General features: G+C 50.0%; 9 protein-coding genes across 9 annotated transcripts; 4 read left to right on the top strand and 5 right to left on the bottom strand.

The window, feature by feature from the left end:
• Positions 1-192: 192 nt before the first annotated feature.
• Positions 193-1,290, top strand: MICPUCDRAFT_25272 (ankyrin repeat family protein). Its single transcript, XM_003056124.1, has one exon. It carries the CDS (start codon positions 203-205, stop codon positions 1,268-1,270), a length of 1,068 nt encoding a protein of 355 aa, XP_003056170.1. The 5' UTR covers positions 193-202; the 3' UTR covers positions 1,271-1,290.
• MICPUCDRAFT_55722 (aminotransferase/sphingosine-1-phosphatase) lies at positions 1,250-6,223 on the bottom strand (the record flags this gene model as incomplete). The annotated part of the gene is made up of 1 exon (XM_003056522.1): positions 1,250-6,223. The coding sequence occupies one exon, from the start codon at positions 6,221-6,223 to the stop codon at positions 1,370-1,372; it is 4,854 nt and encodes a 1,617-aa protein (XP_003056568.1). The 3' UTR covers positions 1,250-1,369.
• Positions 6,224-6,402: 179 nt separating this feature from the next.
• MICPUCDRAFT_55723 (uncharacterized protein) lies at positions 6,403-6,579 on the bottom strand (the record flags this gene model as incomplete). The annotated part of the gene is made up of 1 exon (XM_003056523.1): positions 6,403-6,579. One exon carries the CDS (start codon positions 6,577-6,579, stop codon positions 6,403-6,405), a length of 177 nt encoding a protein of 58 aa, XP_003056569.1.
• A 1,080-nt stretch (positions 6,580-7,659) lies between these two features.
• GLNA (glutamine synthase) lies at positions 7,660-10,624 on the top strand. Its single transcript, XM_003056125.1, has 4 exons — positions 7,660-7,723; positions 7,834-7,929; positions 8,075-9,391; positions 9,423-10,624. Exons 1-4 carry the CDS (start codon positions 7,718-7,720, stop codon positions 10,224-10,226), a joined length of 2,223 nt encoding a protein of 740 aa, XP_003056171.1. The 5' UTR covers positions 7,660-7,717; the 3' UTR covers positions 10,227-10,624.
• A 291-nt stretch (positions 10,625-10,915) lies between these two features.
• MICPUCDRAFT_55725 (uncharacterized protein) lies at positions 10,916-12,132 on the bottom strand (the record flags this gene model as incomplete). Its single annotated transcript, XM_003056524.1, has 2 exons — positions 10,916-11,928; positions 12,021-12,132. The coding sequence occupies 2 exons, from the start codon at positions 12,130-12,132 to the stop codon at positions 11,414-11,416; spliced, it is 627 nt and encodes a 208-aa protein (XP_003056570.1). The 3' UTR covers positions 10,916-11,413.
• A 1,421-nt stretch (positions 12,133-13,553) lies between these two features.
• MICPUCDRAFT_65060 (uncharacterized protein) lies at positions 13,554-14,483 on the top strand. The gene has a single exon (XM_003056126.1). The coding sequence runs from the start codon at positions 13,567-13,569 to the stop codon at positions 13,858-13,860; it is 294 nt and encodes a 97-aa protein (XP_003056172.1). The 5' UTR covers positions 13,554-13,566; the 3' UTR covers positions 13,861-14,483.
• Positions 14,484-14,601: 118 nt separating this feature from the next.
• On the bottom strand, positions 14,602-14,835 carry MICPUCDRAFT_55726 (uncharacterized protein; the record flags this gene model as incomplete). The annotated part of the gene is made up of 1 exon (XM_003056525.1): positions 14,602-14,835. One exon carries the CDS (start codon positions 14,833-14,835, stop codon positions 14,602-14,604), a length of 234 nt encoding a protein of 77 aa, XP_003056571.1.
• A 2,444-nt stretch (positions 14,836-17,279) lies between these two features.
• Positions 17,280-19,177, top strand: MICPUCDRAFT_49484 (uncharacterized protein). The gene is made up of 2 exons (XM_003056127.1): positions 17,280-17,523; positions 17,658-19,177. Exons 1-2 carry the CDS (start codon positions 17,425-17,427, stop codon positions 19,065-19,067), a joined length of 1,509 nt encoding a protein of 502 aa, XP_003056173.1. The 5' UTR covers positions 17,280-17,424; the 3' UTR covers positions 19,068-19,177.
• On the bottom strand, positions 19,135-21,261 carry RAB28 (ras-related protein rab28-like protein). The gene is made up of 4 exons (XM_003056526.1): positions 21,242-21,261; positions 21,109-21,146; positions 20,905-20,987; positions 19,135-20,683 (listed from the first exon to the last, which is right to left on the bottom strand). The coding sequence occupies exons 2-4, from the start codon at positions 21,142-21,144 to the stop codon at positions 20,134-20,136; spliced, it is 669 nt and encodes a 222-aa protein (XP_003056572.1). The 5' UTR covers positions 21,145-21,146; positions 21,242-21,261; the 3' UTR covers positions 19,135-20,133.
• Positions 21,262-22,453: the final 1,192 nt, after the last annotated feature.

The following is a 22,453-nucleotide window of genomic DNA, read 5'->3' on the forward strand; positions in this document are numbered from 1 at the left end:
GACAGAAGAGGAATCTCGTCAGGAGCTCAAAAGTGGGTCGATCGTTGAAAATGACCGATCAACGGATCGTCAGGGTCAAAAACCATCGTTCGGGAAGCTCTTGGTTGGCCCAGCCCTGTAAATAACCTCGCTCGTTCGAGGGCTAAGGGGGAGGTGCTGAAGATTCTCCAGATACCATTCTCCGCTAGCGTGCCGTGTCGGGATGGCATCTCGCGGCGCTGAACGGCGGCTGGCTCGCGCGGCAGAGTCTGGTGACATAAAAACCGTCGAAGCCCTTCTCGCCGACGACGTCGACCCCAGTCATGGAGACCGCCACGGGATAACACCACTGATGAAATCGTGTCACCAGGGGCATATTGAATGCGTTCGTGCCTTGCTTGCACACGGCGCGCCGTGGAATGAACTTGATTTCGAAGGTCACTGCGCAGGCGAGTACGCATCCGCGGGCGGACAGCATGACCTCGTCGCCGCGCTTATCGAGCACGCGGTTCAAGCTGAGCTCGTCCTCGGCGTCCTCGGTCGAGCAGAACGAGCGTCGAAAGTGCCCAACTTCTCGTACCTTTCCAAACCTGTGACGTATGATGGCGGTGATAAGCTCCTCGATACCAACCGTGACGCTGTGATGATGGACTGGGAGACGCCTCTCATGAAACGACATGCTGAGGCGATTTGCGCTGGCGGAGGAGACGTGTTGAACGTCGGTTTTGGCATGGGAATATTTGACAGGTGCGTTCGAGAGCACCCTGTTGTTTCGCACACAATCATAGAGGCGCATCCGGACGTGCATTCGTACTTGATACGAGAAGGGTGGGGATCACTTTCCAACGTGAGAGTCGAGTTTGGTCGTTGGCAGGATGTCGTAGACGCGATTATTACTGAAAACGATGCCTTACCTGGGGGTCGAACGAATCCAGATGCGCGTCTCTTTGATGGTGTTTTTTTTGACACGTATGGTGAGGATTATGATGACTTACGAGACTTCCACGCCTTGTTACCCAAGATAATGCGTAAAGGTGGAGTGTACTCTTACTTCAACGGCATGGCTCCAGACAACGGGTTCTTTCACATCGTATACTGTAGGTTGGCCGAGGCAGAGCTCGCGAGAATAGGTTTCAAAACGCAGTTTGAAAAGATGAGGATAGATTCAAGAAGTGAGTCGATTTGGTGTGGGGTAGACAGGAGATACTGGTGGGGGGAAACATACTTGCTGCCCGTTTGTCGATTGGTCGATAGGCGGGAGGAAGAATTTGGTGACCCTGAAGATCGTTAACATTCACACACACTCGCACTCGCACACACACACACACATGCACGCATACACACACACACACACATGAACGCATACACACACACACACGATCGCACCTCATCAGATACCGATGGCGTCAAACAACCGAGGCACCCCATGTGCACACACCAAGGCCCCCGTCACATCCTGAGCAAGCTCGACAACGGTTATCGCGGCTAAACGCATGTGCACAGTGCCTTGCGCGACATCCGCCTGTGCCTCACTCTCCGCCTTGACGTCGCCACCACGTCCTCCGCCAAAAACACCTTTGCCCACACGTGTGCCGCCAGCCTTTTTGTAGTGTGATACGTACCCACGTAGACAGCACTCTACGAATGCTTGCGCAACATATGAAATCGCCCACACGCTGAACTGAGATGCAGCGTGACCGATTATATATTTCACCGTGATAATCTTGATCACTTCGAAATACGATGCCCTATTCACAACGGCTGCAGACCGATTCACCACCCTCGCTCCAACCGGAAAATCGTTCTTCAGAACAAGGGGCAGGTGACTCAGCCATGAGAGTGCGCTTGGCATCAGAAAAGCATTGGCACCATCGCGTGTTATAGGTAAGGACGTCGACTGTGGTCTCCAAACTGAACCAGCGGCAAAGAAGAGCATGTAAGAAAACGTCCTCCACATCCGACGATAACACGTGCTCGCGGCGTATAACACTTCCCCGTGCGCATTTAATGGCATGGGATATAAACACACGCACGCGAGGACAATGCCAACAAGTACATACCCCTGACTACTCATCACAGTAGATGCTTCCAAACCATTCGTCGCCCACTCGACATGTGGGAGGAGGCAGCGTAGTAGTATTGCTCCAACGACTATCCCACCTTGAACATTTGCGGGTGAGTCCCCGTTCGCCATCCTTGCAAGGGATATGACAGTCATGTATGCAAACGCAAGAGAGTAGTCTATTACTGCCCACCACGGCGTTTTCATGTTCCAAACCCACTCAAAGCCATATCTCCATCGCAGAATCAGGAACGGTAAAGCAGAAGCTTGAATACCGGCAACGGATGGCCACGAGTGAACGCGGTGACGCATCAGTGAACCTGTGGAGGGGTTTGCTGGACGAATCGACGACATCGATGTCGCAAGTGCACCCTTCATCAAACATCCTATCCCGACGCAGAGGCAGTAAAACACCATGACGAGACGAGTGAACGCGCAGTCGCACGTCCACACAAGCAATGGGAGCAAGTTTGCATGAAAGCCCCGTGACCCGAGGTAACCAGCAACAAAGTAAAAGTAACGAACCCACCCGCTGTCATCTGGGTTCAAGCCCACCTTGCGCAGCATCGTTGGGACCATAGCGGCAGTGATATCAATCTGGTTCAAAATGTAACGTCGGAAGATGTTGTGCCAGTGTAGTAGAACGACGAGCGCGGGTACGCTAAGGGAGCGCGGGGAGTCTTGATCGGAGGGATCAAACTGCGCGAGCGGGGTGCCACTCGTTGTGCGCTTAAGCACGATTCCCGACTGCGATGACACAGCAGCTGAGGCAACATGCGTGCGAAATGGTTCCAGAATATCGTGGTCGCTTTCATCTGTGGGCACATTCCAGTATTGCAGTGATGATTCCGCGGGCAAATCCGACCAAGATGCGGACCTGTTATTTAGTTTCTTTGTAGGGATTCGCGGTGATAGCAAGGACTCAGATGATGAATCTTGATCATCCGCCAGTGGGGTGCTGTGTGCGACAACAAGCTTCACCTTCTGATCATCCAAGACAACGAGACGGATGATGCCGTCCATTTGAAGTGTAGCACCTGGACATTTAGCACGAGATCTGGGTGGCGACGCGGCATTCACTGACTTGGCCGGCTCGAGTGCTGGCGCAAGCACGGTGGACCCAGGGTCAATCGAGTTCCTTGCGCTGCGAATTGAGGCCGGGGCTTCGACATACGCTGTCATGGATACCCGTGCGTCCAGTCGAGCGGCTTCGACGCCGATTGAAAGAGCATGCGTAGGAAGTACTTGTGCAGCCTCCTCCGCCAGAACTACGAATGCCTTGGATAAGGAAGTTTTCGTGTGTGCTGCAGATGCATACACCCTTAGCGACACAGGAGGGGCGTGCTGCGCTGGGACAAGCGGGTTGACGCGAGCAACGCAGACGCCAATACCTCTCGATCGTGCCCTGCTCGCAATTTGTGCCAGGAGATTTATTTCATTCCCGGCGCTGCTTCCCGCAGCGAGGCGCAGCGGGACCACGGGTGAACCCGCATCCGCATCAGTTGTGAAACCTGGGATTCGCCCGCTCAGTGCCGCTTCTCGCAAAGCGGATGCAGAAGCTTGTGCTTGCGCGACGAGGCGAGGTTCCGCTGAAACCCGCCGGATCGCATGAGCAGCCGCTGTCGCCAGATACGGAGGAAGCGATGCACTGAACACGTACCCACTTCCCATGAGTCGTTGGTATGCGACTACACCAGTGTCCCCGGCACAAAACCCGCCAACACTCGCACCTGCACCTTCCAGGCTCGCGGTGATGACATCAACCTTGCCTGCATCAACGTCAAAGTGTTCAGAAAGACCGCGCCCGGTTGCCCCCATCGCGCCAAAAGAGCATGATTCATCGAGTATCAGGCGCGCGTGGTGTGTTTCTTTCAGCGCAACGAGCTCCGGAAGCGGCGCAACGCGGCCAGTTCCTTGAAAACACGCTTCGGTTATGAGCCACCTACGTCTGCCCGGGCGGGCAAGCCGTGCGGAAGTTACACCGTCCTCGGCCTCGAGGTTAGCGAATACTCGCGCACAGTCATCCGCATCACAGTGATTGTACCATCTGACGTCCATCTTTGCGAGTCGTAATCCGCCCAAAATACCGTGTCCGACACCTCGATCAACAACAGCAACGTCTGAACGATGCCCAAGTGATGGAATGACACTGGACACTGTGCACGCACCAAACGAGTACAAAACCGCCTCTTGGCACCCTAAGAAATCTGCTATTGTCTGTTCCACGTCCATGTGTGGTGGGAACGTGCCGTAAAACCCTCTCGGGGAGCAGCTGCCTAGACCCAAAGTTTCAATCGTCGCTGCACACGCTTCCTTCATGATTGGATCCGTCGTTAAAGCGAGGATATCTTGGGAGGATAACATCACGTTATACTCCTTGGGCTGCGTCGTGATCCCTGTAATGGAGTACGTATCAATTGGGCCGCTTGACGCTGGCGGTCCGCCGTCTCCGTAATCATCAGATAGCGGTGTGCCTCTTGAATGTAATGGGGCAAATCGCGCTGTGTTTCGTCCAGTAGCAAGGGAACGTGCAGCAGCAAGAGCTGCAGGACGCGCTGCCGCTGCAGCTGCTGCACGCCGGACCCTCCCGCCATGTTCTTTACGTTCGATCACTTCCAACGACCCAGGAAACCACTTGTTTGGCGGTGTCAATTTAAACTTGATTGACAGCTCATCCGATATATCACTAATGGCCGCGAGCGCGTCTGCGAGATCTTCTCGCGAATGCGCGGCAGAGACGCAAAAACGAACTCGCGGATATTTAACCGGTGTGGCAGGTGCTCCTACGACTACAGTCGCCAGTCTTCGGTTAAATGCAAGCCTAGAGAAGTCACCAATTTTGTATGGTTGGTAAAGCATCACGGGCATGACCGGCGAGGGGTGCTCGCCTAAGACTTCCAGGCCGAGTTCTTCTAAGCCATCACGAAAAAAATTAGCATTTTCTCTCAGAGCCCTCAACTTTCTCGCGCCTATATCAGTTCCGTCTTCGCCGGTGATGACCCGCAAAGATGCCAATATCTGTGCGCATACAGCAGGAGGCATGGACACCGCATCTGTGCAGCCCGCAGCGTACTGACGCACGCGCGCGATCGTCTCGTGGTCGGAGGCGATGTATCCACCTGCCGCACCAAAGCTCTTTGTAAACGTCCCCATCATGATGTCAACGTCTGCTGGATCCACACCAAGTTCTTCGCAGACGCCCCTCCCAGTAGCTCCAACTGCACCGATGGAGTGCGCTTCATCAAGCCAAATATACGCGCCATACATCTTGCACACGCGCACGATGTCGGGCAGGCAGCACAGCTCACCTTCCATTGAGTAAATGCCCTCTACAATGACGAGAATTTTGTTGTATCTTGGACCCTTCCCCGCGACTGCATCTTGTAGAATCAACTCCAAGTCACCGGGGCAGTTATGTTTAAAAGGCTTAACTTTCGCACCGGAGAGTCTGACGCCCTCTACGATAGAATTATGGTTCAGGGCATCTGAAATGATTAAGTCGCCTTTACCACATAGCGCAGGGATCACTGTCGAGTTGGTTGCGAAGCCCATCCCGACAACAACTGCAGCCTCCTTCCCTACGAACTTCGACGTCGTCTCCTCGACCTCGCGTATAGGTAAACTGTAACCGAGTTCTGCGGAAGGCGAGCCGTTGGTGATCGGGTGATCCATCACAGCCTTACGCACAAGCGGGGTGCAGTGTGTGTTCAACCCACCGAATCCGAGATAGTTGTATGACCCTAGGTTGAGGCAACGTCTCGATTGTCTGGTCGTGACGAGCTTGCTGAAGTAGCCGCGGTCGGAGGTCGGCTCGCGAATTGCTACGTCGATCCAATCCTCAGGTGACGAATAAACTGGGCGGTTGAAGACGTCTTCGATGTTGCCGTAGAGGTTGCGGATATAAAAGAAATCTTGAAGCTTTCCTTTCGAGAGCGCAGGGAGGTCATTGCGGTCGCCGTTGACGTCATCAGTGCGCCAGTCCTTGATACCTCTGAGGGAGTTGAAAGTATTTTTCGCAAGACCCTCGGCGACCTTTTTGTTTGGGGGTAAAAACATAGGTTGGATCGTATCGGTTCGGTTACTTTTGAAGGAGGAAAAGAGTAGGAAAAAGGCAAAAAGACAGCTGGGACAGTTTTCGGCGAGCCACGTAGCCTCGCCGTGCGATCGCTGCGCGGGAGACATGTCGAGTTGGAGGAGGCTCGGGGTGATGAAGACGCGACGGACGTGACGATCATGCCGTTAGGTCGTGAACATCGACTTCAGTCGATCGAACGGGTGATCCGCATCCGATGCGTCGCAAGCCGTCCGCACGATGCGGACAGAGAAACAAAGTTTCACCAACAGACAGAATCACAAGTTGTTTACCGAAGCGTCGCTCGCTCCGATAACGTGCACGGGTCGGGGAGGGAGATATTCGTGATTAGACTCACGTAGATGGCGTACTGGTAGTATGTCGCCGCGTCATGCCCTAGCACCCTGTATGCCGAGCCCGACTTCGCGAGACGCGTCGAGTCCGGAGCGTACGCATCATACTCCATGCCGCGTCTTCTCCTCTACACTTGCGCACCAACAGACTTAGGATGCGCGATCGACGTGCAATCAGTCGGGCCAGACGTGGAAGGCTATTCAGGGACGGATGTTGGTGGGGTCCAGATTTGTGCACCTTCCCGCGACTACGGCGAGTGCGGCCGAGGTCGAAAGGCACGAGGCAATGGACGACTGATCCTCAACACGTCTAACACTGTGCCTTCGAAGGTACAGTACAGCACGTGTACACGTACTGTACGTGTACGTGTACGTTGTACGAAAGTACTAAAGTACTTTCGAAAGTACTTTGAAAGTACTTTCGTACGAAAGTACTTTCGTACTTTCGTACTTCCAGAAGTAACTTCGAAGGTACAGCTGTACACGTACACGTAGGGCCATATGTACATACAACGTTTGGGTACAATATTATCTATCTATCTACGGACAACAGTATCTAACTATCTATCTATCTACGAAGATATCTATCATTTCTTCAGTATTTCTTCAACTTACTGTACAGTACCTTCGTACCTTCGAAGGTACTTTCGTACGAAATAAAGTACTTTCGCGTACTTTAAAAAAGTAACCTGCCTTCGTCGTACTCCACGTGTACTCATACTGTAGCTAGCTAGCTACGAAGGTAGTCTAGCTAGCTACGAAGGTAGCTAGCTAGCTAGCTAGCTGCGAGTAGCTAGATAATACCTTCGAACGAAAGTACCTTCGAAGGTACTTTCGTAGCTTTTTAGAAGATGGAATTTCGAAAGTACTTCCGGAAATATTAGAATACGATACTGTACAGTGTACAGCTGTACACGTGTACAGCAGTGGTTAACTTACTAAAATTTCGACACGTACACGTACGTGTACTGTACAGTTACGTGTACAGTAAATAATGATGACTGCCGGAAAAAAAAAGTAACGTTGTACGACTGTTGTACGTGTACGACCGTGTACACGTAGGGCTACGTGAGTGCTAACGTTGTAGTCGTGTACCTTCGTACAGCTGTGCACGTCACGTACACGTACTTCCCCGTGTTGTAGACCTCGCGCCCTCGCTTGACGAAGTTCGTGTCTCTCGCTTCTGTCTTGCGCATCCTGCAAATTGTTGAGCGCTGGTCATTTTTCGACGTGAACACAATCAACGAAGCAATGCAGGTGAACATTCGAACATGCGATCTTTCATCCGCACTCCCCGGACTGATTTCTCGACTTGATATGAGGCGGAACTCCCTCTTTCTCAAAAAAGTCTCCTGCATTTTTCTCAGGCGGCAACTTGCGCGATTTCAATCGCGACCGCAGCGCCTTCGAGTCGCAAATTTTCCTCACGCAAGATGATCCGAGGATCAATGTTTTTTCGAAAGGTTTGATCACCCATTTCTTCGTTTCTAAGGCATGGCATCTCGAAGTAATTCTTAGCAACTGACTTTCAGTGCCCCTGAAAGCTCGTTCTGCATAACTTCTGAGATAATTTCTTCTTTCCTCGTCTCTACCACGGCACGATTTTAGGCTACCCCACTCACGCTCGGCACGAATCCATGTGCTGGGAAACCATTCGCGCGATCTCGCCATGCGCGATTAGTTACTTCAGCGATGATGTCTGTATCTTCCTCTCCTCCAGCCTCCATAGAGGGTTTTGGGGATCACTGTTTTAAGGGCGCGGTCGCGAAAAAGTACCTCTCAAAATACGGAGAATCTGAAAAGCTCCTGGAGGATCCAACTTGGCCTAGGCGGCCCGGCAAAGCTGACATCGTCGCGAAGGCTGTCCTCGATTGGGCTGTCGACAACGGTGCTTCCGTGTTTTGCCACTGGTTTCAACCCATGGCTTCATCTGGTGTCCGCCATGGTCTATCTGCCCAGGTTCACCAGACTATGTTTGAGTTTGACAAGGACGGGAAGCCATTTTTCAAATTCGAAGGAGAACAGCTCCTCCAAGGCGAGACTGACGGATCTTCATATCCGAATGGTGGCATGCGCGCAACTCACACCGCCGGTGGCTATCTCTCAATCGACCCACTTTCACCCATCTTTCTTCGCGAAGATACCATATTCATCCCAGCAGCTTTTGTATCATACAATGGCGATGCCCTTGATGAAAAGACTCCTCTTCACAGAGCAACTCAAAAAATGTCTAAGGAAGGCACTCGTCTTCTGAAGTTGATGGGGTATGACGTCGATGGACTCATCAATAATATAGGCCTCGAACAGGAAATCTTTTTGGTGCCTCGGCATGCGTTTTACCGTCGTCCTGACCTGCAGTTTACTGGTCGCACCATCACGGGCAAACAACCAGCTCGTGGGCAAGAGATGAGTGATCACTACATGGCCCCAATTTCTCGTGCTACTACTGCATTCGACTGCATGCGTCAGATCCAGTCAGAGTGCTTCAAGATCGGCATTCCTCTCAAAACTCGCCACCGCGAGGTCGCACCAAACCAATATGAATTCGCCCCACTATTCGGGAACGTGATCAGTCAGACAGATCAGAACTTGATGGTTATGCAGATTATTGAAGAAGTTGCTTCTGAGAATGGCCTAGCTGCCCTGCTACAAGAAAAACCATTTTCTGGGATAAATGGTTCAGGTAAGCATAACAATTGGTCAATTGGCACTGTTGACGGCGTGAACCTCTTGAACCCTAAGCAGATAAACACCGCGTCGAAGAACGATGCGGTTTTTCCTGTTATAATGGCTGCGCTTGTCTCTGCCATCGATAAGCATGGTGACCTCATGCGCCTTTCTATTGCCTCACCAGGAAATGATTTTCGCCTTGGCGCGATGGAGGCTCCCCCAGCTGTAATGTCTACGTACCTTGGTGATGACACGGTACTTACTAGATCTAATGAAGACTGGCAAGGCAGCTGCCTACACTCCTTCAAAAAAGAAACTAGCATTCGGCGCCGAAGTTATCAGTGATATCGAGGTACCTTCTGAAGACCGTAATCGCACCTCGCCGTTCCCTTATGGCGGTTCCCGCTTCGAGTTCCGTGCCGCTGGCTCATCTCAGAACGTATCCTTGGTAAACACGGTTCTCAACACCATTGCTGCTGAGGCTTTCAGCATCGTTGCCGACCGCATCGAGTCAGGTGAGGAGCCATTAAAAATTGCTCAGGATCTCCTCAAGCAACACTCCAAGGTAATTTTCAATGGCGACGGCTACGACCCTGAATGGCCTGAGAAGGCTGTTGAAAAGGGCATTTGGCGCATTGACTCTGGCGTCGAGGCCATAAAAAAGCTTACGGATGCCAAGAATACCGATCTATTTCAAAAGATGGGCGTGCTTACCCCTCGCGAGTGTGAAGCCCGTCGCACGGTGCTTCTTGAACACTACACGGCTACAGTTGAGATGGAGGCCTTGACTTTGATTGACATAATCAACCAGCACGTGATTCCTTCTTGTAAAAAGGCCGAGCTTAACTTTGTGAAGCAGCTCGAAGACTCTGTCAAGTCCTTGAAGAGGTCTCTCCACGAGATCCATATATCATCTGAAGCGTCAGATGCCGCTGCACTTGCGCGCATTCTCCGCCTTGACACTATGATCAAGGTCCGAGAGGTATGCGATGAGGCTGAGTCACTTTGCCCTCCTTCCTTGTGGAGTCTTGCGACTTACTCAGAGCTACTTTTCTTGGATACATACCCTGAGGGTGATCTCCTTCTTTGAACTGAATGTCTTCAAGAACTACTATTTCAGAACTCAATTCCGTCCTTGTATATTTTTGCTGAAAGTGTTAGGATTGGGAACAAGCGCCAGGATATACCTTCGAAGGTACATATCTATCTAGGATGGGAGGGGTACCTCTGCCTTTGCCCCAAAAAACTGGGTCAAGCATGGGACTCTATACAACTCTTTGGTGTGATTAAAAATACTGGTGACCAGTGGACTCAGTTAGCTCGTTGTTCGAAAGAAAAAAAGGGGAGTGAGAATGGAATGTGTTAAACAACAACAACTTTATCCACACTGCTTCTTTCTATGAAGGTAATGACCAGCACTTGGAGACAAGTGAAATTCATAGGAACGAAATAAATTATACATTCTCTAAACAAACAAATTTTTGTTCTCGTCGGGTCCTCATACTCCTGTGCTGATACTTAGACTACATTTTGGCTAGACACTCTGCAGTGCTACGAGTAGACTGCTAGCTAGCTTATTAGTACGGAAGTACTTCCGGAAGTATTCTATACCTTCGAAGGCACGGAAGTACTTCCGGAAGTACTTCCATATCTTGGAAGGTATCTAATTTTCAGCTGCGACTACTGTGTATCTTTCGCTTGACAGAATGCCAAACAAATCTACTCTAAGGTATACAGTGACACTACAAACTTTCCGTTGAGTACGCAAAGACACAATCGGAAAGAAAATTTCCAAAGTAAGTTAAAATACTGCAAACTGTTTCATTTAAGGAGTTCATTGACGGTAAGCAGGACCTTCAAACGAACACCTTCGTGGCTCAAAGTTCACCACACTTTCGTACAAGAGATATCTTCCTCAGTTAAAAGAAATTTGGCAGCAAAATCTCCTTAACTCCAAGCAGCCGAGGAGAAAATTCAGAGCTCCGAATCACAATTCTCCATTATGAGTGAATAGACTTTTCAGTCACTTGAAGGATTCCTACTTCTACAAGAACCGCTGGTCCAAATTCGAAGTACTTCTCTGTTCTGAAAAGTAAGGTACTGGCTGTGGCCAGTATGACGTAAGAGTAAAAGCAAAGCCCACGATTCTAAGAATCTGTGGTACGGTTAGTATCTTATCATCCCGACAGACAGTTCTTCAATTCACAGACTTCGATGAAACCTATATTTTGAGAAAGTTGCTGTTACGTTGTGATGATTGTCAACCGTGAGCGACTCTTACTCAGTATCCCAGCTCGCAGCTGTCAGGGACACGACTTTCCCCTTATGATAGCCCACGGGATGCGACATACTTACGCGATACGCAACTTCAGCTTCGACGACAGCCTCGTCCAGAAGGTCTACGCCGGAAATGACAATAAGATTACGCGATCTGTGTCCAAGCGACACTGCAGATATGGGGATGTAGTTCAGAGAAGTCGACGTCCGCTGGTTCGGACAAGCGACCAACATTCCCTGTCTATCAGATAGGCTGGAAACAGAAAGACGAGCGGGAAGATGTTCACGCAACTGCTCTGACTGCCGGGGAACATTTCCTCGGAAAACGCGTGCACTTTCCCCTCTCACTTCCGTCAATATCCTTCGACCAAGCGTAAGTGGATCAAGACCAGTTCTTATCTCTTCCGTCACGCTTACCAGGTCCGAAACGCCGCGTCGCATCTCGTTATGCATCGCGTCTACATTAGCCGAGCGTGTGAGTATTTCAGCGTCTGCGCGAAGTTCGCTGATGAAACCTACGGTTTTGAAAGGGCAAGTGCCATCAGTAGAAGTGAATAGAAAGTGACGGGCTGCGACTGCGTGGAAACAGCTCCGTGTCAGGTAGCACCTAGTGCGCGGCCTGTTAATCTGCCGAGTCCCCGCGCAAGTATTGGCAAATCTTTTGTTCCTAGGGTAACTGCTAGAACCCCAATGGTGACGACGAACTCTCCCAGCCGCATACTCGTGTCTTTTTGTGAACAGTGTGACCGCTACAGGGTATTAGCTAGACTAGCTAGGGCTACACGTGTACAATGCGGTACTTTCGTACAGCACTGGTACTGCACTGGTACACGTACAGCATTTTAGTTTATTGACAAGGGAGTGCCTGTGGCTACGCTCACAATTTAATAAGAATCGAATATTTTTTGGCGAATCCAAGGTGGCCTGTGGGTGCGCTTCGCTGCACCGTAAAATTATCCGCGCTTCGCCTGTGACTCCACCGTGTGCCAGCGTGCTCCGCTTGCGCTGACGCGCGCTCCGCCCGTCGCGCCTTCGGCGCTCCAGTGGCGCGCTCCGCGCGCACCCCGGCGACTCCACCATCTGCCAGCGAGCATGCTCCGCCTGCGCTGGCGTGCTCTCCGCCTGTCGCGCCTTCGGCGCTCCAGTGGCGCGCTCCGCGTGCACCACCGCGACTCCATAATGCGTTAACGAAATCCGCCACTTCCGCCGCGGGGCGCGGGGTCGCCGGTGGAGTTCCGAACGGGTCTACCGGCGACTGAGTCGCCGTCAGAGTCTCGAAGGGGTCCATGCGAGTGAGTTCCGAGGCCGCCACTCACCTGAGGAAGCGGCGAGGGGTGCGCGCGGTGCGCGTGGCGAACGCGCATCGCACTTTTGACGGTTCATAACTCGTCGAGTAGATTTGTTTGCCCGTAGCATCGCGCTTGCGCGGCGTCCGCGCCCTTCGGGCGGCGCGGTTCCCTCGAAATCGTCGTCGAGAGGTCGCCTGGGAGGTCCCGAGGTGCGATCCGAACGTCGCATCCGGTCAAGTTCAACCTTGGCGCGCGCTTCGCGCGCGTGAACGCCGCGAATGCGCCCACCGCAATTCTGAGAAGCTCTGAGAGCGCAGCAAAAAAACCAACGGGCTTATTTCAAATGTTGATATTAGTGTTGTAGAAATAGACTAGCTAGCTAGTCTATCACAGCTCTCACACGTGCGATTCAGACACGAACGCGGTCGATCCGCGCGCCTCGAGGGTGATGTCATCGAACATGCCGTGCAGTTACAGAGCCAAAAACGGCGTCTGCGCGATGTTATAGCACACCGCGCGCTCATCCTTTCGCCCTTTCTAAGCTCATATCCTTTCGCTGATAGCCACTAGCTATCATACTGTATGTGTGTACACGTAGGGCCTAAGTTACACCTACAACGTTGTACGTGTACAGCCAGGGGATAATAACTTTTAAAAATAATAAATAAATGAGTACGTGTACGTGTACAACTACTGTACATGTACACGTACAGTACGTGTACAGTAAGAATAGTTTAATAGTTTTTCGAAGGCGAAGACTTTTGCGGGTCGAGCGAAATTAGACCGTCGATGTGAGTTAAAACTGCAGTACGTGTACGTGTACTTTGACATACTTATTTATTTACCTTTTTTTTTCCGGCAGTCATGATTGCAGTACACGTAGTGTACGTTCGTACAGCTTGTGTCTACACGTACGAAGGTACACGTATAGACAGGAGCTTCGCTCCAATCTGCTACCCTGTAGCTAGACACTCTTCCCACCTCTTTTCTAGTTTCGAAACTTCAGTAAGTTATCTGGTCTGCACCGCGCGCGCGCTCCAGACTGAGGGAACCCGCGATTCTCTTCCTTTCCACCCTGACCATCGTAGTCGAGAAGCGATCTCGCGCTTCAGGTTTGATAGAACGCGCTCGAGCGCGCGCGCAGTTTGGGGCGCGTAGGACGACCCACGCCATCACCAAAAGTTGCTACGGGTGGAGCTGGGGATGACAAGATCCTATGTGTAGTGACTCCGCCAGACGGGACACGACAATTGAGCGACAGAAGGTCGCTACGTGCTCCCCTTCGAAGTCACACGAGCAACAGAAAAGGAAGAGGCCGCAGCGGTGGGGAAAGAAGAAGAGCTTGGGGAAAGGTTCCTATGTGAAAGCGAACGCAATCACAACAAGAAGGTCCCCGCGCCTCGACCTCGTCCCCTTTCTGGAACGGGCATGCCCCCGTTCGCGAGCGACCCACTTCACCAGTGTGGCGTTGTGAGCGACGGGTGTGTGTGGCAGTGCGGTGTGATTGTGCACGGCTACATACTCCTCCGTGTGAGCTTCACGATAGATCTAACACTATCGATAGATGAAACGGCATAGCGTGAACGTAGATCCTAATCGTCTTCATCCGCAGGGGCACCCTCCTCCATGGCGTCTTCTAGGATCTCGCCGTCCTGGTGCTCGCCGCCATCTTCTTTCTTTTTCTTCTCAGGCGGCGGTGCGCGCTCCGTCGGTGCGCTGCGCTTCTTCTTCGGCTTCTTACCGATGCCGATCTGGGTGTGAGGAGAAAAGACGACGATGGAGGCGGCCGCGCGGTCAGAATGCGAGCGAGCGAGAGCGCGGGGACTAGAGGAAAGTCGGCCGGACCGATTATTCATGGAGAGAACCGAGTGCGAAGCGCGAGGTTGCGGACGTCTTTCATTACGAAGCGACCACGATTCGTCGCACTCTTCTCACCTCGTGCTCGATCGTCCCGATGTCCTCCTCGATCTCGGATTGCCGAAGCGTGAGTTGGAACGCCTCCCCCTTCGGCCCGCGCGCGCGCGCCATCGGCGCGACGGAGCCGTCCTCGTTCCACCGAGCCATCGGCCTTCGCATGAACCCGGGGTATACTAAGCGGTCATACTCATCAAGGGATTCGGTCGGTGTCGCCATCTTGGTTGCGGGTTTCCGACAGTGCCCTCAAGTGTGTGTGTGTGTGTACTGTATGTTCAAGGAGCGCCGCAGACACCCGCAACACTTGAGGTTGTGTGTCCGTACAGTAAAAGCTCCGTCAATTCACGCTAATTCAGGGCTTAATTAAGGTAGTCCTCTACGTAATTCGAAAAAATCCACCTAAAAAACGTACTCGTGTCCAAAAACACGTACAAACGTGTACGCGCGAACACCTGCGCGCGAAACCTATTTCCTTCCTCGAATAAGATCTAAACGGATTTTTTTTTGCACCATCGCGTTCCGGGCTTCAACGCCGAACTTCCTACGCCGGGGATTTTGCGTTCATGCTCTCTGTCGCGAGAGGGGTACGCGAACGTCGCGAATCGCGATTTCGGGCAAGATCTGCGATTTCTTCGCGACGCGCGCGAAAGTCAAAAAACCCCGGCGTAGCATTGTGCGCATGCCTTAGAACTGTAATCGTGCCAAGTTTCGCGCGCAGACGTGCATCGCGCGCGGAGGAGATAGGTTTCGCGCGCGGGTGTTCGCGCGTACACTTTTGTACGTGTTTTTCGTCACGAGTACGTTTTTTAGGTGGATTTTTTCGAATTACGTAGAGGACTACCTTAATTAAGGTCACGCTCCGCTAATTAAATTTCCCGTGCCAAAAGTACGAAATTTATATTAAATACGCATACAAATTGCAAAAACGCACTTAAAAAAGTCGCCGAGGGGTCTGAAAACCGCCTTCCAGGCCTTCTAAAATCGCGAAACTTTGAGAGAGCATCATCAAAAAATTGGAAAACATCGTGACAAAGTTTTAGATCAATCCGCGCAGCGACAGCGCGTGGGCGCGTACGAAAGTACGTTTTTGCAATTTGTATGCGTATTCAGTATAAATTTCGTACTTTTGGCACGGGAAATTTAATTAGCGGAGCGTGACCTTAAAGGTCGTAGGCCTGTACACGTACAATTAAAACTGTTGTAGTTGTACACGTACGTGTACACGTTTATCTTCGAAGGTACGAAAGTACTTTCGAAAGTAAGTTGCCTTCGTATTCGAAGGTACATTATATCATAGAATACGGACGGAAGTACTTCAAAGTAATTACTTTCGTACAAAATAAAGATTATTGTACTTCCGGAAGTACACGCCACACGGTACAGTAGATGTACCTTGTACTTCCCGAAATAGATACTTCCGTACTTCGGAAGTACTCTAGGGCCAGGGCTATTTCCGAAAGTACCTTCGTACTTCCGTACAACTAACAAACGTTAGTTGCTCCAGGGCAGGTCTCAGCAGGGCACTGACATATGTAGACAGCTAGACACTCATCAGTAATAGCTGTATACGTGTAGACTATTCTATCTCTACGTACAGTCTACAGACTGTCTACAGCTCTACACCTTTTTAAGGGACGGAAGTACGGAAGAAATTATTTCCGTACGTGTACAACGTACGGGTATCTGTGCGTGTACGTGTACTTTCAAAGGTAGAAATAGATAGAATATCATAATGATGTACGGGTACGTGTACACTACGTGTCTGTTTTACAGAAGTTCTTCCGTGCGTAAGTACTTCCGTCCGTATTATGTAGCACTTACGGAAGTACTTTCGAAAGTACCTTCGAAGGTATTTACGTAGATATATCATAATTACTTCTAGCGCAAAGGCAGCGCGCGCCAGCCAACATGGTCGCCGGATCCCCCCCGCGCATACGTACGAAAAACCTACCGCGATTACGTCGCAAAAGGCTGATACGGAAGTACGAAAGTACGAAGGTACGAAAGTACTTGCTTGTCCTGACTACCTCCGTATTTCTTTTAATATTAATTTAAAATATTCACAATAAGTTGTTACCTTCGCACGAAAGTACGAAAGTACTTCCGTACGAAGGCAACAAAAGTACACGTAATGTACGTTGTACTTTCGAAAGTACACTCGTTGTACCGTACGGAGGTACGAAAGTACGTTATTATTCTACACATTTGATACAGTATCATATTTATTTGAATCATGAATAATAAAAAAAACCTTCGAAGATAGGTGGGCAGTGGTAGGGCCTACCTTCGTACTTTCGTACTTTCGAAAGTACTTTCGAAAGTACTTTCGTACTTTCGAGTACGAAAGTACGAAAGTACCTTCGAAGGCACAGTACAACGTACGTGTAGATAGACCAACGCGTTACGCACGTAGCCCTAGCTAGCTAGTCTACGTGTAGCTAGATCCGTACCTTCGTACTTTCGTACTTTCGAAAGTACTTTCGTACTTTCGTACGAAAGTACTTTCGTACGAAAGTACTTCCGTACAGTGCTACTATCCATACAATACAAGCTACACGTACAAGGTACACGTGTACAGTACGTGTACGTGTAGCCCTTCAATGGAGAAGCCTTCGGTCGGTCTCGGGACAACCTTCGAGCTCAATAATATCCTGTCCTTGAACCCGTGACATAGCGCCCGCTCGAAGCGATCGGTCGCATCGCCAACAACCGTTTTCCAGACCTTTGATTTCGAAGAACCGTGTCCACCCGTGCAGAACCCTTTGACGGCGTCAGAAAAAATCCAGCGCAGCGGCGTCGTACGAAAATATGTTTTGCGCCATCAGCGGCGTTGCCCCTGAGTTGCCCGTGGTCTCGGTCAAGTCTGGGCATCTCTTCGAAAAGTCCCTCATCGCAAAAGCGATCCAGGTTTGTATTTCTTTTTGTTTGCGTTTGCGTTTCGTCACGCCGTGGCGTCCGTTCCTCGACGCAGCCCTTAATTCTGTGAAAGGGTTTTCGCCCTCCTTTACAGTCCACCTCGTTCTTGCTGACCACACCTGCAGGAGACGGGAAAATGTCCGATCACGAAAATCGCCCTCACACTTGACGACATTATCCCCATCACGGGTAATCCTGCGGTGAATTCGCGAGTGTTCGCGAACGCTTCTATTCCAGGCATGCTTGCGACTTTTCACAACGAGTGGGATGCTCTGATGCTTGAAACGCACCAACTCAAGAAAGATTTGCACTCTGTTCGGCAAGAGCTGAGCGTTTCCTTGTATCAGCACGATGCCGCATGCAGGGTTATTGCTCGGTTGGTAAAAGAGCGCGACGAAGCACGAGCAGCCCTCGTGAATGTGCAGGCTTCTGGCAGATCTGCCAGCACAATGGGGAAGCGAACCTCTACTGCAGCAGACGATGACGTTGCCTTTGACCCAGTTTCTGGCAGCACAAAACGATCAAAGAGTGGGATACCTACCGACGTCATCGATGTGTTGCAGTCGAAATCTGCGGAATTGAGCAAGATGCGAAAGAAACGCGAAACTGCACCCTCTTTGTCATCACCTGAAGCAATAAAACTTTACGATCTAAAATTGGCTTCGCCTTGTCACAAGACGTCAACTCACGGGATATACTCCCTCGCTCTCAACCCTGGAACACCGGCGATCGTAGCCACCGCTGGAGCTGATGGAACTCTTGCGTTATTCGATGCCAGTGTTGGTAAGCGCAGTACCCTGCTTACGGGACATGGCAAGAGAATAAACTCCGTCGCTTGGGCTGGCTCGAACCTGCTCGTTTCTGGTTCGAACGATAAGCTTGTTAAGGTCTGGCGACAAGAAAGCAGCGGTACATACAAGTGCACGTCAACGATCAAAGATGTGCACAATAATGACGTAGTAGCTGTGTCGACGCACCCAACGAATACATATGCATGCTCTGTTGGTGCCGACGGCCTATGGGCACTTTACGATATTGTCGCAGCGGAGTGCTTATCGTCAGTAAAAGACGACAGTGACAGCAGGTATTTGTGCGGAGGATTTCATCCTGACGGTCTCATCTTCGCCACCGGCGGTGACGACTCCTTTGTAAAGTTGTGGGACATGAAGACCCAGAAGAGTGTCGCGAGGTTGACAGGGCATACAGGGGCGGTCGCCGCTCATTCCTTTTCCGAGAACGGATACTACGTGGCTACGGCGGCAGCTGATGGTGTAAAACTGTGGGATTTACGCAAGCTGAAAAATTTCATGTCTATCAACGCTGTAAGCAACGCCACGTCCGTAGTGTTTGACAGCTCAGGGCGCTACCTTGCAGTTGGGGGCATCGAAGCAACCGTTTATGATGTCAAGAAAGACTGGGAGGTTGTGAAGGTATGGGAGGTAAAAAAGGGACCGGTCACGGCTCTATCGTTCGCCCCAGATGCCACTGCACTTTATCTTGGTGCTGGTGATCACAACCTCCGCGTGTACGCGTAAGGTCCAAATTGGCGATTGACACAAAATGCACACAAGATGCAACTTGCCTTGGGCACACGTGCTTTTTAGATAATGAAAATCCTTGTTACAGTTTGTGTATCGCTGACTTCCTTCGTGGCTGATTTTGTATTTTTTCTCCTGCTGACTTCCAGACTTCAGTTGCCTGCACATCCGTTTTTCAGTGAACATAAAGACCTCGTGAGAACTGTGTTTGCTGTCCATATCTATTCACTTGGATTCTCGCACGCGCACAGTGTCTTTGACGGTAATCCTGCTCTTTATTCCTATTAAAAGTTAGCGCCCCGGAGAAGAGAGGTCGCGTCTTGTCCTCAGTGAGATTACACGACTCACCGACGCTCAGTGCTGCTGCAGCCCCCATGCAACCATGCAACGACTTTAGTTTCAAAGCAAAATCTCCTTTAAAATTCGAAACCATCCAGATTCCTTTCAGACACGCAAAGCATACATTGTGACCTTGAATCGTACACGTAGCTAGTTTAATGCATACAATTGATGGTTAAAATAGGGCTACGAAGGCCTATCATAGAAATCTACCTCGAAGGTACCATGTCTTTTATATTATTATTTGTGCAGAAGTAGTATAGATAGTGATCTACTACCGACGTACCTTCGTACTATGATCAGCGCCTCTGGCTGCGCCGCCGGTATAGATGGGAGAAGGGGGCACGGCGCGGCAGGGTATCTCCCAACTAGGGTTTTTTCCGGACCAACAAAATTCAGCATATCAAATGCGTTTGGAGCCAGTCTCCAAAAGCCCGCCACGGGACCGGACAAACAACCAGACCGCGTGTATAGTCCTATGCCTTGAAGAGCTGATGGATCAGGGTGTTGACAGAGCTATCAGACAGAGGGACGAATTCGCATGTATTCGCGAGAATGGTTCAACTGAATTCAATCAACCTGATCAAGCGTGCCTTCATTCGGGAATTGCTATTGCTGTGTTTCGGACAAAACCAGACCAGGGAACAGTAGACAATCAAGAACACAAGGCAAACAGTCGGGATGCCTTTTCAGAGTATTACTAGTGAGTCTACTTGCCCTTGCCCTACATGATAATGCATTTGGAGGAAGTCTTTTTCGCTTCTGCCTTTCTCCGGGCAACGTGGCTGGTCGGATTATTCACAATTTCAGCCCTTACTATTTTGCGCACCACCTCGATCTCCTGGTTGCTTAAATCAATGCCTGCAAGGTCAGCAGCCACTCGATAAAAGGTTGTTGTGACATTATCCCCTGTCTTAGCTGAAACAAAATAACTACACATCTCATTTGCGTCCGCAAATTCGTTGTGCATTTCAGGTGTGACAGCCCTGATATGTGAAAGGTCTGCTTTGTTCGCCATCAGTGCAACGTATGGCATGAGTCGACCATTGAAAGTTTTTTTCACGAGAGCGTACCAGTCTTGCAAGTTCTCAAAACTTTGATAGTTGGAGATATCATAGATGAGCACTATCGCCTGTGCCCCATAAACATATTTATTGATCATTTTTCCGCCAAGAGTTTGTCCTCCGATGTCCCAGACCTGTATCGTGACGTCGATTTCAGATGGCAGGGTGACTTTTCGCACGAAAAAGTCCAGCCCGACAGTCTGCTTGTAGCTGGTCGGGGTGAAAAAAGTAAGAAAAAAGTGTTCAGTCAGGCTCAGCTCAGCTCAGTACGCATCACACGGTTTTAAAGAGGCATTTTTCTTCTTCGAAGAAATCCGGAAATCATGTTGACATCAAGGGCTAATTGTCTCCGTGTCGAAATATAAACAACCATACATTTTATTTAGAATGACCTCTCTTGCACAGCTGCAGGGCAAATACACTAGATGTACCTTTTTCCAAAATAGTCTTCTGTGAATCTCATCGCAATTGAAGTCTTTCCCACAGAACCGTCACCAAGTAGTATGACCTTGTACAAGAGGGATGGTCCAAAACCCAACAAGTCGTCGTATTAGTATGAAGTTGGCGAAATGTTGAAAAAAACAGAATGCGTTGGGCAGGGCAAACGTTATTAGTAAATCTTGATAAAAACTCACCTGAAGCTGTTCCGACTCTTCATCAGATTCAGACATACCTTTCGGAAGGAACAAGCAACACGTACAGTACACGGTTTGAGTAAGAGTAACAGCAACCTGTATCCAATCGGGAGGATGAGCGAATCAACCCTACGACGCCAGTGCTGTGTCCAATCAATATTACACACCAGCACCCAAAACTCTGAACAGAAGTGAAGAGAAACATGGTCTAAAAGAGAAAAACGCTCCTCGGGAATAGGGCTACTGTACAGTACGTGTGTACACGTACGTGTAGCTACTGTGTACCTTCGAAGGTAGCTAGCTAGACTAGTCTAGCTAGATAGCTACGAAGGTACGAAGATAGCGTACTTTCGTACTAGCTAGCTACGAAAGTACGAAAGTACTTTCGAAAGTACCTTCAAAGGTACAAAACGTACAAAGTAGCCAACTTACTACTACGAAGATACGAAGAATAGTCAATAAAATACACGTACACGTACTGTACGTGTACACGTACCTTTATCGGATTTTTTATTAGTTGTTTTTTTACGTGTACAGTAGTTTAGGGTATTCGTACTGTACACGTACAGTACACGTACAGTACCGTTGTAGGGCTACAACGACGTACGAAAGTACTTCCGGAAATAATACCTTCGTACAACTACGTGTACAGTAGTTGTATCTACAGTTCTAAACGTTGCTTGCGTGTTAGTTGTACACGTAGTGTAGCCCTGCCTAGTGCCTACACGTACTACGTGTACCTCCGAATGTACTTCCGGAAGTAAATGTTGTACTGTACAGTACGTGTAGGGCTATCAACCTTGATAGTCTAAAAGCTCCGTCAATTCACGTTTATTTCGCGGCTTGAAGAGCGTACAGTAGGCTATTACTGGAGGGCTACGTGTACAACTACAGTAGCTGTTTATGATCTCGTATCATACGTACTACATGTACTGTACACGTACTACTGTATACTTTCGAAAGTACTTCACTATCTATCAGCTTTATGAAGTACGAAAGTACGAAAGTACCTTCGTACTTTCGTACTTTCGTACGAAAGTACTTTCGAAAGTACTTTCGTACGAAAATAACAACATAGGGCTAATACTTTCGAAAGTACTTTCGTACGAAAATAACAACATAATACTTTCGAAAGTACTTTCGTACGAAGGTACGAAAGTACTTCCGTACTACACGTGTACGGCACCTGTACGGCTACTGCAGTGCTACTTCCATCCGAATCAGTCGATATGGCGCCGATAGCATAGCGCTACTGTACGTACGTGTAGTGCTACGTAGCGCTATGCAGCAGGCGCTACAGTGGCGATAGCGCTATTGGCACTATAGTGGCACTATCGGCCTGTTG

This window comes from Micromonas pusilla, assembly GCF_000151265.4.
Source record: "Micromonas pusilla CCMP1545 genomic scaffold MICPUCscaffold_2, whole genome shotgun sequence".
Lineage (NCBI taxonomy): Eukaryota > Viridiplantae > Chlorophyta > Mamiellophyceae > Mamiellales > Mamiellaceae > Micromonas > Micromonas pusilla.